Here is a 14,469-nt window from a genome sequence, read left to right as displayed (position 1 = left end):
TATATTTATTAAAGAAATTATATTGGGCAGCCCAGATGGCCCAGCGGTTTGGCGCCACCTTTGGCCCAAGGTGTGATCCTGGAGACCCAGGATCGAGTCCCACATCGGGCTCCCTGCATGGAGCCTGCTTCTCTCTCTGCCTTTGTCTCTGCCCCTCTCTCTCTCTCTCTCTCTCTCTGTCATGAATAAATAAATAAAAACGTAAAAAAAAAAAAAAGAAATTATTTATTTTGAAATATTGATCTTTTTAAGATTTTTATTTATTTATTCATGAGAAACACAGAAGCAGAGACAGAAGCAGGCTCCCTGTGGGGAGCCTGATACGGGACTCAATCCCAGGACCCCAGAACTACACCATGAGCCCAAGGCAGATGCTCAACCACTGAGCCACCCAGATTTCTCAGAAATTATATTCATATTAAAATCCTTTTCACAAGAGGGGCGCCTGGGTGGTTTCAGTTCAGGTCATAATCTCAGGGTCATGAGATGGGGCCTCACATCATCTGCTCTGCACTCAGTGAAGATCTGCTTGAGATTCTCTCCCTCTCCCGCTGCCCCTCCCATGTGTGTGTCCATTGTCTCTCTCTCTCTCTCTCTCTCTCTCTCTCTCCTTATCTCCCTCAAATAAATAAATCTTTTTTAAAAAATCCTTCTCACAAGGAAAACTGTAGGCCCAAAGAATTCCTCCAGATATAGGAGGAAATAATCAGTTGTACACAAAACTCTTCCAGAGAAAAGAGGCAATAAAAGGAACGCTTCCCAGTTCGTTTTGTGCAACCAACATGGCTTTGATATCTAAATCTACAAGGACATTTCAAGAATGACCAACCAGTCTGTCACATGTACAGAAATGCAGAACTCCTGAAGAAAGTATTAGCTAATGAATCCAGCACAATAAAAAGGATAATACATCACAACCAAGTTAGTTTCATTCTAGGAATGTGAGATTTAATATTCAAAAATCATTTAACATTTAAAAATTAATCTGTGTTGAGGTACCTGGGAGACTCAGTCAGTTAAGCATCTGCCTTTGGCTCATGTCCCAGAATTGAGCCCCACATTGGGCTCCCAGCTCAGTAGGCATCTGCTTCTCCCTCTGCCCCTCCCCCTGCTTGTGCTCTCAAATAAATAAATAAAATCTTTTTAAAAAATTAATCTGTGTTAACTCACCACACTAGTAGAATAAAGGAGGAAAATCCTTCGTGTGTATAGAAAACGCCATCAAGAAAAGTCAATACTTGTTCATGAATAATTCAGAGATCATCTACAAAAATATAAATAAGATCCTATTTAATGGTAAAACACTGTAAGCCCTCCCTTGAGATCAGGAATGAGATTATTATGTATGTTGTCACTTCATTTTAACATCATACTGCAAGTATAGCTAGTGTAGTGGAGGGTGAGGAGGGGGCAGTATAAGACTTGGAAAGGAGGGGGACGTGGGTGGCACAGTCTATTAAGCTTCCAACTCCTGGTTTCAGTTCAGGTGGCAATCTCAGGGTTGTGAGATTGAGCCCTGTGCTGGGCTCCGCACTCTGCACACAAATCTTCTTGAGATTCTTTCTCCCTTTACTCCTATCCCTCCCCCTTGGCTCCTAGTGCTCTCTCTCTCTCTCAAATAAATAAATACATCTTTTAAAAAAATTAGGGAAAAAATAAAACTATTCACCCATGATACGATTGCATATGTAGAAAATTCCAAAGAATTTACAAATAAGCAGTTAGAAATGTAACTGTGTCCCTGAGTACAAGGTCAGTATAAATAAAAAATGTTCCAAAAACCAGTCCAAAACACCTAGAAAATGAAATTTTAAAAAACACCATTTTGAATAACATCAGAATATATCATATACCTAGGAATAAATTTAATGAATGATTATGTGTACAAAAATTGACAAACCAGTTCTATAATTTATATATAAACAGAATCAAGAATAGCCAAGACTAGGGGCACCTGGGTAGCACAGTCAGTTGAGCATTTGACTCTTGGTTTTGGCTCTGGTTTGATCTTAAGATTGTGAGATAGAGCTCCACCTCAAGCTTTGTGCTCAGTATGGAGTCCACTTGGGTTTCTCTCTCCCTCTCCCTTGCCATCCACCCCATACTACTTTCTCTCTCTCGCTCTCTCTCAAAATAAAATCTAAAAAAAAAAAAAAGAAAGAAAGAAAGAAAAGAAAAGAAAAAAAAATAGAATAGCCAAGACTATGCTGAAAAGAGAAAAGTTAAAGGATTTATACTTGTAAATATACTTACTATGTAGCTACAGTAATTAAGACAGTGTCTGGTATTGGTGAAAGCATAGACAGATAGTCCACTGGAACAGAATGAGAGTCCAGAAACAGAACCACACATACATTGACACTACCTGATTTATGACAAAGGTGGTTAAATAAGAGTATAGAAAAAGAGGTTCTTTAATAAATGATATTGAGTCAACTGGATATCCATATGGGGAAAAAATGAATCTTGACTCTTACTATATACTATATACAAAATCCACATGGATTGCAGAACTAAATATGAAAGGTATATCAATAAACTCTAGAACATAGGACAGCGCCATAAAGGCAGCTTTGGATCTGTGATAATGTTCTATTTTTAAATTCTGAGTGGTAATTACACAATGTGTCACTTTATATTTATTTATTTTTGGGGTTTTTTTTTGTCACTGTTTAATAATCAAGTTGCACACTTATGATTTGCACTTTTTTATATATCTTCATAATCCTTTCATTAAAATGCTCATTTTAAAGAAAGTAGCCTAAAAGAAAGGATTATTTATCAAAGAAATGGCTGTTAGGTTGACTGCAGACTTCTCAAAGGTAACAATGAAAATCAGAAGTCATTAAAATAATATTTCAGTGTGCTGAAAGAAAATAACTGTCTACCTAGAACTCTTTCTCCACTGAAAATATCTTTCACAAATGAAATAAAGATATTTTCAGACATGTTTATCACAATCCTCTGAGTCAGGATGGGCACATCTATTGAGATGGTCTGATAAAATAAGATAAAACCTGGAAACATTAAAATAAACCTGAAAGATAAAGATTGAATCTGGAAACAGTGTATTTGTCACTGTTACTCCTCTTTTCAAACCACCTGTCAACCCTCTTCCTCTTCACTTTCCCAGATGTCTAGGTCCTAAACCTAGAATTGTGTGGAAATTCTCCATCACTACAAGACCTACTCCACTCCCACTTCTTTCTCTTCCCATACATATGATACTGCTTTATGAATTTTTTAAAAAGTTTTTTCTAGTAAAAAATAAAGCTCACTTTTAAATTCTTGATTATTTTATTTCTCCTTTTAAAATTATTTGCTTAATAGTAGAATCAGATGTTCTATCACCCATTTAAAACAAAAGCAAAAAGCCTCCTTTGAAACTACTTTCCTCCTTCAATTCTTGCCCATTTCTGTCTCCTCTACAGGAAAACTCTTAAAAAGATGTCTGTACTTGGTATCTCCACTCTCTCATTCCTCCTCATTCACCCTTTAATTCAACTCAGGTCTTTTTTCTCAGTACTCAACTAAACTGCTTTTTGTATAATCTACAATAATAACAGTAATAGCAGCACTTACGTATTGCCCACTGCGTGCCTGGCACTGTTCTGAGCACTTTATGTGTATTAACTTATGAATCCTCACAACAATCTGACGTAGATACAGTTACTATCCCATTTTACTGATGAAACTGAAGCATAGATTAAATAACTCATCAAAAGTCATTATACCTAGTAAATGGTGGAGTTAGGATTTGAAACTAGTCTTTCAGAATCTCTTATATCATACTGCCTCTCTGTTTTGCTAAATCCAGCAGTCAGTTCTCTGTAGTTACCTTACTTTACCTCTCAGCAAAGCACTTTTTCACTTCATTTCTCAGAAGCTATACCCTTACCTCTCTCTAGCTATTCCTTCTCAACTCATTTACTGGTCTTTTTCCTTTTCCCAAATTGTAAACATCAGTAGGTTCTAGGGTTTAGTCCTCTGCCCTCTTCTTTCCTCCACTTATATTATTCCTAATCCCATGACTTAAGATAACTGTTTTTGTGGAACTATTTAGCCCTAGACTCTCCCTTGAACTGCAGACGCATGTCCATCTAGCCACTGGAATTTCCCCCCTTTGCTTGAGCCTTCTTATTTCCCTCCCACCACTATACCATCTTTTCCTGTTTTAATATTCTAGCCCTTCAGTCCTTATTTTTATTTCATGAGTAGAAACTTGACATACTGCAAGGGTTAGATGTTATAATAGTAAGTTCAGATTTTATAAATAATTTGCCTATTTACCCCATTTTGCTAAGGCGATTTGTGTGGAACTTCTTCCGCCTGGAGAATGAACATCTGAATAACTGTGGTGAATTCCGTGCTGTGCGGGACATCTCTGTGGCCCCTCTGAATGCAGATGATCAGACACTCCTAGAGCAGATGATGGACCAGGATGACGGGGTACGAAACCGCCAGAAGAACCGGCCGTGGAAGTACAGTCAGAGCATATCCCTGCGCCGGCCTCGCCTCGCTTCTCAGTATGTATGCTTCTGCTTTTCAGAGATGAATTTCCTACAGGTTTTAGCACTGGTTAACATTTAAGCTAAGGAAGGTATCAGGTTGAACCACACAAAACCACTGACATTCAACCATTTTCACCTACAAAAAATGGCAATAGCAGCAATTTCATATAATCCAACTCATAGAATGTCTTAACACAGAGAGTAAAATGTCATTAATGTGTTACTTAATGCATAAATGCTACTCATTTGACATTAAAAGTACCCTGGGGAAAATTTACTGACTCTTCAGTAAGTTTTATATATATATTATTTGTATATATTATTTATATACAAATAATTTTCAAACTATAAACTTTAGGAATTCTGGCTGTGCCACTTGGCCTCTGTGTAACCTTGACCAAATTACCTAATTTCTTTATATTTATTGTCCATCTGAAAATTAGAATTAACATGGCACCTGCTTATAGAGTAGTTATGACACGGGATTTAGACTAGTTTCCTCACAGAAAGAGTTCTTATATATAAACACCTTATATAAATATAAGCTATTATTATTTTTCTTTTCTTTTTTTAAAATTTTATTTATTTATCCATGAGAGAGACAGACCGAGAAGCAGAGACATAGCAGGAGAAGCAGGCTTCTTGGCAGGGAGCCTGATGGGAGACTCCATCCCCAGACCCAGGATCACGCTCTGAGTGGAAGGCAGACACTCAACCACTGAGCCACCCAGGCGTCCCTTATTTTTCTTACCAAAATACCCATAGTTTTATAAATCGTTAACTTTGTATGATCCTAAAAGAAACAATAAATATATTGCAGCTGCATTTGGAATTTAGAAACAGTAGATTTCACAGTGGATCGGAATGGCAGAAGAGACTTAAGTGGGAGTGGGCAGTTGTCTAAAAGATAAGAGAGTGCTTGACTAGGTCAGAGGCATAGTCAGGAATTAAGGGGTACAAGGAAAACCCATGTGACTAGAACCTTAGTAAAAATTTAGCTGAATAGATGAGGTATGATTATAAAAGGCTGGATAATACAAATGCCTTGATCATATAGCCAGGAAGGAGTCCAATAATGTTTTTCATGGAAGAATGAAAGTAGTATTTTCATAGGTTTTTAATGGCATTGTGCAAGATATATTGGGGAAGAGAACAGTAAAGGCCAGAAGACCAACTGGAAGGCCCCTGCAGTTTTCTGAAGTATCAGACATTGAAGACTTGGGCTAGGATGTTTTACAGTAGGACTAAAAACAACCTAAGGAGATGTTTTAAAGGAAGTAAAAAATAAGAGGTAGTAATAGTAACCCATGGATATTGGAGAGCAGAATAGAAATTGCCCAAGCTTTTGATGGAATTTGAAAGTTCTCTAAAAGGACAAGGTAGAGAAAAGAAAAGCAGAAAAGTAGGGAGCTAAGACTGAGGAAACACAGGCAAAGAGAAAAAAGGAATAAACAGAAGGAACAGGAAAGGAATGGCCAGAGAGGTCATTGGGAAGAACACCAAAACAAAGCAGACTATTGTGGTAAGGAAGCAGAGTTTGAAGAAGCAGGAAGTGGCCAGTGGGAGAGAAGGTCCACAGGTGCCACAAAGGCCTGGAGGACTGTAGGAGGCTGTCTCACTCTCGTTTGCTCCTCAATTTGAATGTCTTATCCTCGTTAGTCACCAGCAGAGGGCAATCTAAACATACACTATTTCTGCTTCAGAAACAGAAACTCTTGAACTAGATTATGATGTTCAATTTCAGGTGTTAAGTGGAAAAACACTGAGATACTAGAGTGCAACCAGAGAAAGGTGTTTAGAACAAAGAAACAGGTTATTTGCAATGGAGAAAGCAAGAAATCTAAAATAGTGAATTTTAGTACTGACTTTGTGACTCCTGTAGCACATCCTTTACCTTTTGAATGTTGGTTTCCACCTCTATCAAGTGGGAATAATAATACCCACTTCACAGAGTACCACTTATACTGCATACGGCTTATGAATTGCAGAGTATTTTAAGATTATCAAATCCCATTTTTTCATCTGGTACAGGAATCTCTTCTGCTGCGTTATGATTAGTGATAATGAAGTTTATAACCAGATGGGGCATCTGATTTTATTGTTGGATGGTTATCGTGGTAGATAGGTAATATTGGACTGAAATATGCTTCACTGTAACTTTAACCAGTTGGTCCTAGTTGGGCTTTCATAACTTAGTCTCCTCTGTCCTCTACATCATACCCTGTCAATTTTTTTACAACTCTCATGCTCATGACAGTCTTAGGTCTTATCTTCTACTGGTTTACTCATCTAGTTTCATGTGTACCTCAAATGGCAGTATTTCTGTCATGCTCATCATAATTCCTTATATTTGTTTCATACTTACTGATGGTTTTTACATCTATTTTCTCACTTGATATTGACACAATCTCCATGAGGTAAGAGAACTATTATGTGAAATAGGTGTTATTATTCCTGCTTTATAGAGATGAAAATTAACACTTAGAAAGGTACATCATACAAAGTCAGTGCTCAGATCCTTTTTTTTTTTTTACTCAAATATAATTAACATGCAGTGTTATATTAGTTTCAGGTGTACAATATAATGATTCAACATTTCTATGCATTGCTCGGCATGCATCACAGTAATTGTACTCTTAAACCCTTCATTTGTTTCCCCATCCTCCCACCCACAGCTCCTCTGGCAATCAGCAGTTTGTTCACCTCACATAAGTGTCTGGTTTTCTTGTTTGTCTTTTTTTCCCTTTGTTTGTTCACTTGTTTTGTTTCTTAAATTCTACAGGTGTGTGAAACCATACGCTATTTGTCTTTCTCTAACTTATTTCACTTAGTATTATTATACAAAGTCCATTCTTATTGTTGCAAATGGCAAGATTTCATTATGTTTTATGGCTGATCAAATGGAGATCTTCTTCTTCTAGATTACTTCCCCCTGTTTTACACATGCCCAGCCATTTTTCTTGTTACCTTCCTCTGGTTGCACTCTAGTTTCTTAATGTTTTTCTAGTAATCCTGGAAATTGAGTGTAAAACTCCAGAATAGTCCATCTGATGCAATATATAATAGCCTTTTACAATGTATTTTTAATGGTGGTAAGATGGGAAATGTACCTAATACCATAGACCTGTTTGTATTTTAATAATGGACTAAGTACTTTTTTTCCTCTTATTCCACTAGATCCAAGGCTCGTGACACTAAGGTATTGATAGAAGACACAGATGACGAAGCTAACACTTGAATCCTCTGAAGTCTAGATTAACATCTTTGGTTTTCCTACTCTACAATTCTTTCCTCGACCAACGCAACCTCTAGTACCTTTCCAGCCGAAAACAGGAGAAGACACATAACACATTTTCCGAGCTCTTCCAGATCGGATCCTATGGACTCCAAACAAGCTCACTGTGTTTCTTTTCTTTTCTTCTGGTTTAATTTTCATTTTCTATTTTTAAAACAAATATTTACTTCATTTTGCCAATCAGAGGACATTTTAAGGAACAAAAACATAGTATCTTATGGATTGTTTACAATCACAAGGACACAGATACCTATCAGGATGAAGAACAGGCATTGCAAGGACCCTCTGATGGGACGGTACCGAGATACCTCGGCTTCTGCTGGGCCCGGTTTTGACTGGTTGAAACCGGACATTGATTTTTAAATTTTTTTGTCAGTTTATGTGGAGAATTTTTTCCTTTCCTTCATACCCAGCGCAAAAGCACTGGCCGCACTTGCAGGGAAAGTGCAACTTAGAGCAGTACCTTCATTCACGAAGCTACTTTTTAATTTGATGTAACTTTTCTTATTTTGGGGAGGGTTGCTGGGTGGGTGGGAAATATGATGTATTTGTTGCATATAGTTTTCTCATTATTTATGAAACTTAACCATAAAAGAATGATAGAACTCCTGTGCAATGAAGGTGGTAACAGTGAAAGAAGACAGGGGAAACTAATGTCGGACAGCATTTGAGGGTTTAGTCCACAATACCTCTTTCATGAGACAACTTGCACCAGTTTGACTTTTTCTTTTCTTTCTTTCTTTTTTTTAATTTTAAGCCAAAGTTTTATTGCTGATTTTTTTTTTAAGTTGCTGCTGCTTTAGAATCCTGAGCATCTCTCATAACAAAGCATCTGTATACTTCCATACAACCGGTTAAAATTTTTTCAGAGGTCTGATACTTTTGTTTTTTTTTAAGGAACAGATGTGGAATACATTTGCCCATACTCCAACCATAACAACTGAAGTTATGCCTTATTAAGCTTTAGCATTTAGGATAATTGAAGTATATAGCCTTTACTGACTCTGAATGAGAAGATGAAGCTATTTCAGAGTCCCTACACCCTAACTGGGTAGTTTTTGTTTTGGATTCACTTGCTTTAGCCAGAATTTGATCAAATTAAAAGTTTGTCTTGGGGAAACCATATTTTTGAGAGCAAAGAACAAATTATCCTTCCTCTTTCACATTTTATGAATGAAACAGACCTTGGTAGCCATTTCTCTCAGCAGTTTTAAAGGATGAACATTGGATTTCATGCCCTCCTATGAGAGAAAACCTGCTTTTAAGATTTTTTGGGTCTAAACTTGGTCGTAAACAAAAGGTGTATTTCTTAGACATTTCAGACTCTTGTGGTCTGTGCACAATGCCCGTTTTAAATTCTTTGTCTAATTTCTTTCCTATGTTACTAAGTCATCCAAAAAGCCCTAAAACCTTAAAGGATTTTACTTCCCTTGAATGTGCTTGGCATTATATTGAGCATTTCATTATCTAACAAAATTAATGTGTTTTAATGAAGTGTGTTTTAATCCTCCCAACCCCCCAGATCCAAATGAGGATTCTAGCATCAACATCAGTGTATTCATGAAAGTAAATTACTTCTGTCATTTTCAGCTTAATCTTAGATAAAGAGACAAGTGAGTGGAAGGGCAGTATTATCACGTACTTAGTCTTAAAAATAGGTGGTTACTGACCGTTAATATTCCCCTTTTGTCAGCAACTCTATTGCCATGTATTACTAGTCTTTACTAATACCTGTCATGATTCCAGTAGATTAAAGTTACTGTTACTACCAAAATTCTACCAATTAACTGACAAATAGTTCATTTTTAAAGGAGTTTATTCCATTTTTATTCTGACAAGCTTCGAAAATTTTTTCTCTTTCCAAATTGAGATTTTTTTTTTTCCTAAAAAATCATACAAACTTTTGGCTTTTATTTTTTTATGTTTTGCCCAGCATGTTCCTTGGCCCAAAAACTGAGGAAGAAAAGTTTAATTACTCTTTTTTAGTTTAAATAAGTTAAATCATTTATAATAATCAGTGGTAACAATTTAGTAACCCTTAATAGATTAAAGGTTGCATTATTTATACTTGGGGGTTTTTTTCTAACTATTTTGTTTTTGTACTTTTAAACCATGGGGGAAGTATCACTGGTCTGTCAAGAAATAGCAGTAATTATTACTGAGTTAGATAAGTCCAGTGGACCAGTCATTTCTTGTACAAATAAAACTGGTGGTACTAATATGTATCCAGAGCAATTTGAATTGTCAACTTCATTTTCTATTAATAGCACTATATAATGACACACATAAAATCATATAGTTGACTTCTGGTATTTGAACTCCCTGGTGTTTTTATTTCAGTGTATCCTATAGCCAATTTGGTCTTTTTTCAACTATTATGATTCTAGGCCCTAATCAGTATTATTTTTTCATAGATAATACAATGTTAGAATTTGTTCCTTTTCTGATGTGTTTGTCCTGTTAGCATAGTCTATTCAAGAATAAGGCTTATGTAACTTTCATCTTATGATGACAGATGCTCAAATAAGTGTTTAAACACACAGCTCTATGTGCCTCCTAAAGTTATAAAGAGAAAAGAGGATTTTCCTCATCAAGAGGAAACAGTTTGGGAGACAGAATATACATTTAAATTTTCTTCCTTGAAAAAAAAGGCAATGTGTATTTTTCTCTTCTAAGTTTTAAATGCCCTAGCAGGTGCCAATGCTATGTCCTACCTAATATTTTATTGGAGATATCTGTACACCAAAACTTGCAGAACTTTTAGGAAATTAATAGCACAGAGTCATTTTAAAGGAGAGCAATCTAACCAAAAGTAAAACTTTATCTAATTTTAGGTTTAGAAATTCTAGTTTTGTTTTATTTGAGAATCAGTTAATATCATCAGCTTAAATATTCCCCAAATGAATGAAGAGAAAATACTAATAAAGTTCATTGATGTGTGTAAAGAAATCAGAAGACAAAGAAAAATGGTTTATTTTCTACTCACAAATATGCACCTATACTTAAGACTATCTATACCATTAAAATGGAATCATTGATGATTTCTTACCATTCAGAGAGACAATAAAATGATCAAATTTAAGTCATCATTAATTAGGTTATAATGGTAATTTTTAAGATTAGAAACCCATATGCAACTTTCTTTTCCAGCATCTCTCATTTTTTCCCCTTAAGAAAGTTGCTTCACTTTAGAGTCAGAAGCAATGATGTGAGAGAATGCTAGTCAACTCATCAGTAACCTATATGTACCCTTAAAGAAGGAAAATGGGGCCTAGCCTCCAGGATCTGCAACTCCCCAAATTTACAACATGAGAGTTTCAAGCTTTTAACAGATTTTACTAGAATTAAATTGTTGATGTATGGTATTCTTCCACCATGGTTTGACCAAAGTACATTTATAATAACTAAAGAAAGCAGTTCACCCTTTCTTAAGAAGTGAACTAAGCCAAGTTGGGGGTAGGGGGAAGTGACCTTTTACAGAGTTGTATGGATGTTAGATTAACAAATATTTAGCTGAAGAAAAATAAAGTGATTGTGGAGCTAGAAGAGAAGAGTGGGAAGGTATTGGATTTTGGCACCAAGAAGCTGGGCAGTTAAAAATTGTGTGAACTCAGTGACATTGGTCATGCCTCACTGTCTCTCCTTCCAGTGGTTATGTTGTTGGTAGAGACCTGCCTTTATTTTCCCTTTTTATTTTTCATTACTTTGCATTATTCAGAAAATAATACCCAAATGCAGTTTGCTAAGTAATGACCAGGAAAACTTAATCTAAGGAAACTAATTTAGAAAATAACCCTATCCATGGCATTACTATCATTCAAAAACTTAAAATTCTCTGAAGTGTTTGCACTGTGTTTGATAAACAATTTCAGAATATAATTCTCCTTAATTTGCATGAAATTTGCCTGACTCCGAAAATAAGGACTTCTTGCTATATATTTAAATTTTTAAAATTAAGATTGCTTTTCAGATTAAAAAAAAAAATCATGTTGAATCTATGGCTTTTTCAACTACAAAATCACAGTTTTTTCAAACCTAATAAAAGAGCCAGCATCATTACATACAAGATATATAGTCACTAGGTTAGGACAATACAAGTTGTGGTAGAATTTCAGAAAGAGGTGAAGAAGGATAAATTTATCAGCTTAGTTCATTTTATGATGCATCTAAATTTTATTTCTTATGATTAGGAGAGTTAAAATGAGATTTTAAAAATTACTTAAATATGTTTCTATGTTCAAGTATCAATCTTGATAGTAAATCTTAAAAGCTAACTTTCTGCATTATATTTTCAATGTATTTAATGTCAGAGCACCGAAGTAATGTGTAGAATTGATTATATTAGAGCATAAGAAATTTGTAATGGTCAGTGCTACAGACCAGTAATTTAGCTGGCATTAAACTACACTCTACCACACATGAAAATGTAAAATCATCTCATTTGATTGTAAAGAGTTTAATTTAAGCAATATGAGAAGTTTGCCTGGAAATGGAGATGAGCCTGCTGATTGGTATAGTTCATAATGGCCTTGTACGAATGGGCAAAACTCTGATACGGAGTTGCTCCTTAAAAATAACCTTCCAGAATGTATTTGCTTACTTAAGGTGGAAGAGGAAGTGAGAGGGACAAGATGAGAGTTTCCCCTGAAGTGAAAAGAAGCATTATACTAATTTTCATCTAAAATATGTTTCCTTGTAGCAGACCTTTGGTTTGTTTTATTAGTATTTCAAAGCCACCTTTGGTTTTTTTATGGTGCCATCAACCTAAGGAGGACAATCAAATAACCAATTGTTTGCCTTGGATTCAGTGTGTCTGCTAATTACAGTCTCATCTTGTAAACCTTCAAACCAGTTACTTGACTAAACTCCCACCGTATTACCTTAGTTCTTCCTATGCCCTTTCCTCTGTACCACCACAAATCAGAGGGAAGACTTACTACCAGAAAGGTGTGGACTTCTAAGAAAAGAGCAAGAATTCCATCTTACTACCCAAACTTCCTGAAGTTCCTACCCAGACTTCCCTGATTGTCCTGTAACAACACCAGCATGGTGGGAATAGGAAGAAAGATTGTCGGGGAATCCTGAAAGAAACCTGTAATTGGTCATTGATATTGTTATTCTTTTTAACTGTAAAGTAAAACTGTGAGCCACTCACATTTGCAAAAAGAGAAGAATTCAAGCTTTATCACATTGTTAAGATTTAATTTGTTGCTATATTCTGGATTAGCACAGAAGCTTGTATCAGTGAAGACTATTTAGGAGGGAAATAGGGTGTAAAACGTATCTGTCTTTTCAAACCTTCTCCCTCTACTCATGTTTCCTTCACCCTCTACCACATTGTGTTGGTCAAATGATACTACTCTATGAAACCCTGAGCTATAGTTGTCAAAAGTAACTATGGAATGTGATTAGTCCTCTGTGGGTGCTTCTTTCCCTCTTTTTTCTCCCTTGCTTTCTTTCTTACTCTCTCCACTCTGGTATATGGAAAAGGTGACGTCAAAGAATTGATGCTTGCTTGGACTCATGTTGTATCTGTGACTATGCTATTAGCTGTCTCCTTTTTCCTTCTTATATGGGTAGAATTCTTACAATGTGTGGAGTTCCCTTCTTGATAAGTAGGTTAAATGCACAATGTGGTACTGTTTTATAGTTTCTAGATGGTTGTATAAAGCAAAAAGTTAATGTGGTTATGTGTTTTTAAGAAAATAAGTGATTGGTTACAAACTCTGTCCTTTTTTCATTATTACAAGCTCTGTTTTACAACAGTTTGCTGACTCCTTTGTCATTGGCAAATGGTTTGTGTGGTTGAGTGTTTTTCTCTTTGGGTTTCTTGGTTTCCTGGACATGATTCTTCTTAGGACTAACTTGTATGAGTTTAGGGCAAATATACTTCAAAGGTGGAAAATTTGTTAGCTTTTCACTAAATTAAAAAATAATCTTAAATGGCCTTTTGTTTTTAGGTAGTATTAGGCATCTAATGGATTGATGCAACAGCTCATTTTTTTCCACTCACACAGAATCTCAAGTATTAGGTGAAATGATATGTTTAGTTGTATTTTGAAGACCTGGACTCCTGTTATCACTGCATATCCATGTAGAGAGGAAACAGTAGCTATAGAGGAATGAGATTGGATGGCTTTTCTAAGTGTCACTGATCCTACAGAAGGATAATGAACAGCTGAGGGCAAGTACCAAGCAATTAATTGGCAGCCAGATGTGGAAACAGCCTCTCTGGTTGCATACAGCATTCTCATTTCCTACAGTGGGAGACAAAGGGAAAGAAGAGAAAGTGAAGGCCAAGCCAGGACTTAATAGCGTAGCTGAATTTCAAATATGGTTAAACAACAAAGGCATGTCTGTTATGCAACGTCAGGGTCCTCATTGGGAAAATCAGACACATCAGATGTAACATCTAGTTGGACCCCCCAGCCCCCAAAAAAGATTTTGACTCCATAAGCCCCTGGGAAAAAAATCTGAGTCTATGGACCTATTTCCCCATAATCCTCACTAGCGCTTCTCACTCCTACTCCATGATGGGATACATTAAAGACCCTTGTGCAAGATAACATATGCATCATTCAGGATTCTCATAACTCAGCTGGGGACATACTGAGCCAGCTAAGGGAAGATAAGGACTATACACTAAAAGAGCCATAAGACAGT

At 36.1% G+C, this 14,469-nt stretch overlaps 1 protein-coding gene across 1 annotated transcript in view; it reads left to right on the top strand.

Moving 5' to 3' along the window:
* Positions 1–13,571, top strand: part of XPR1 (xenotropic and polytropic retrovirus receptor 1) — a 223,282-nt gene extending 209,711 nt beyond the window's left edge. Inside the window, exons 14-15 of the mRNA XM_026001127.2 lie at positions 4,305–4,526; positions 7,689–13,571. Of these exons, the coding sequence (XP_025856912.1) occupies positions 4,305–4,526; positions 7,689–7,749 (283 nt within the window). The 3' untranslated portion in view covers positions 7,750–13,571. The remainder of the gene's footprint in view (positions 1–4,304; positions 4,527–7,688) is intronic.
* The last annotated feature ends 898 nt before the right edge of the window (positions 13,572–14,469 follow it).

This window comes from Vulpes vulpes, chromosome 13, assembly GCF_048418805.1.
Source record: "Vulpes vulpes isolate BD-2025 chromosome 13, VulVul3, whole genome shotgun sequence".
In the NCBI taxonomy this organism is placed as follows: Eukaryota; Metazoa; Chordata; class Mammalia; order Carnivora; family Canidae; genus Vulpes; species Vulpes vulpes.
Note: the sequence above shows the minus strand (reverse complement) of the source record. Positions and strands in the feature narration are given on the sequence as shown.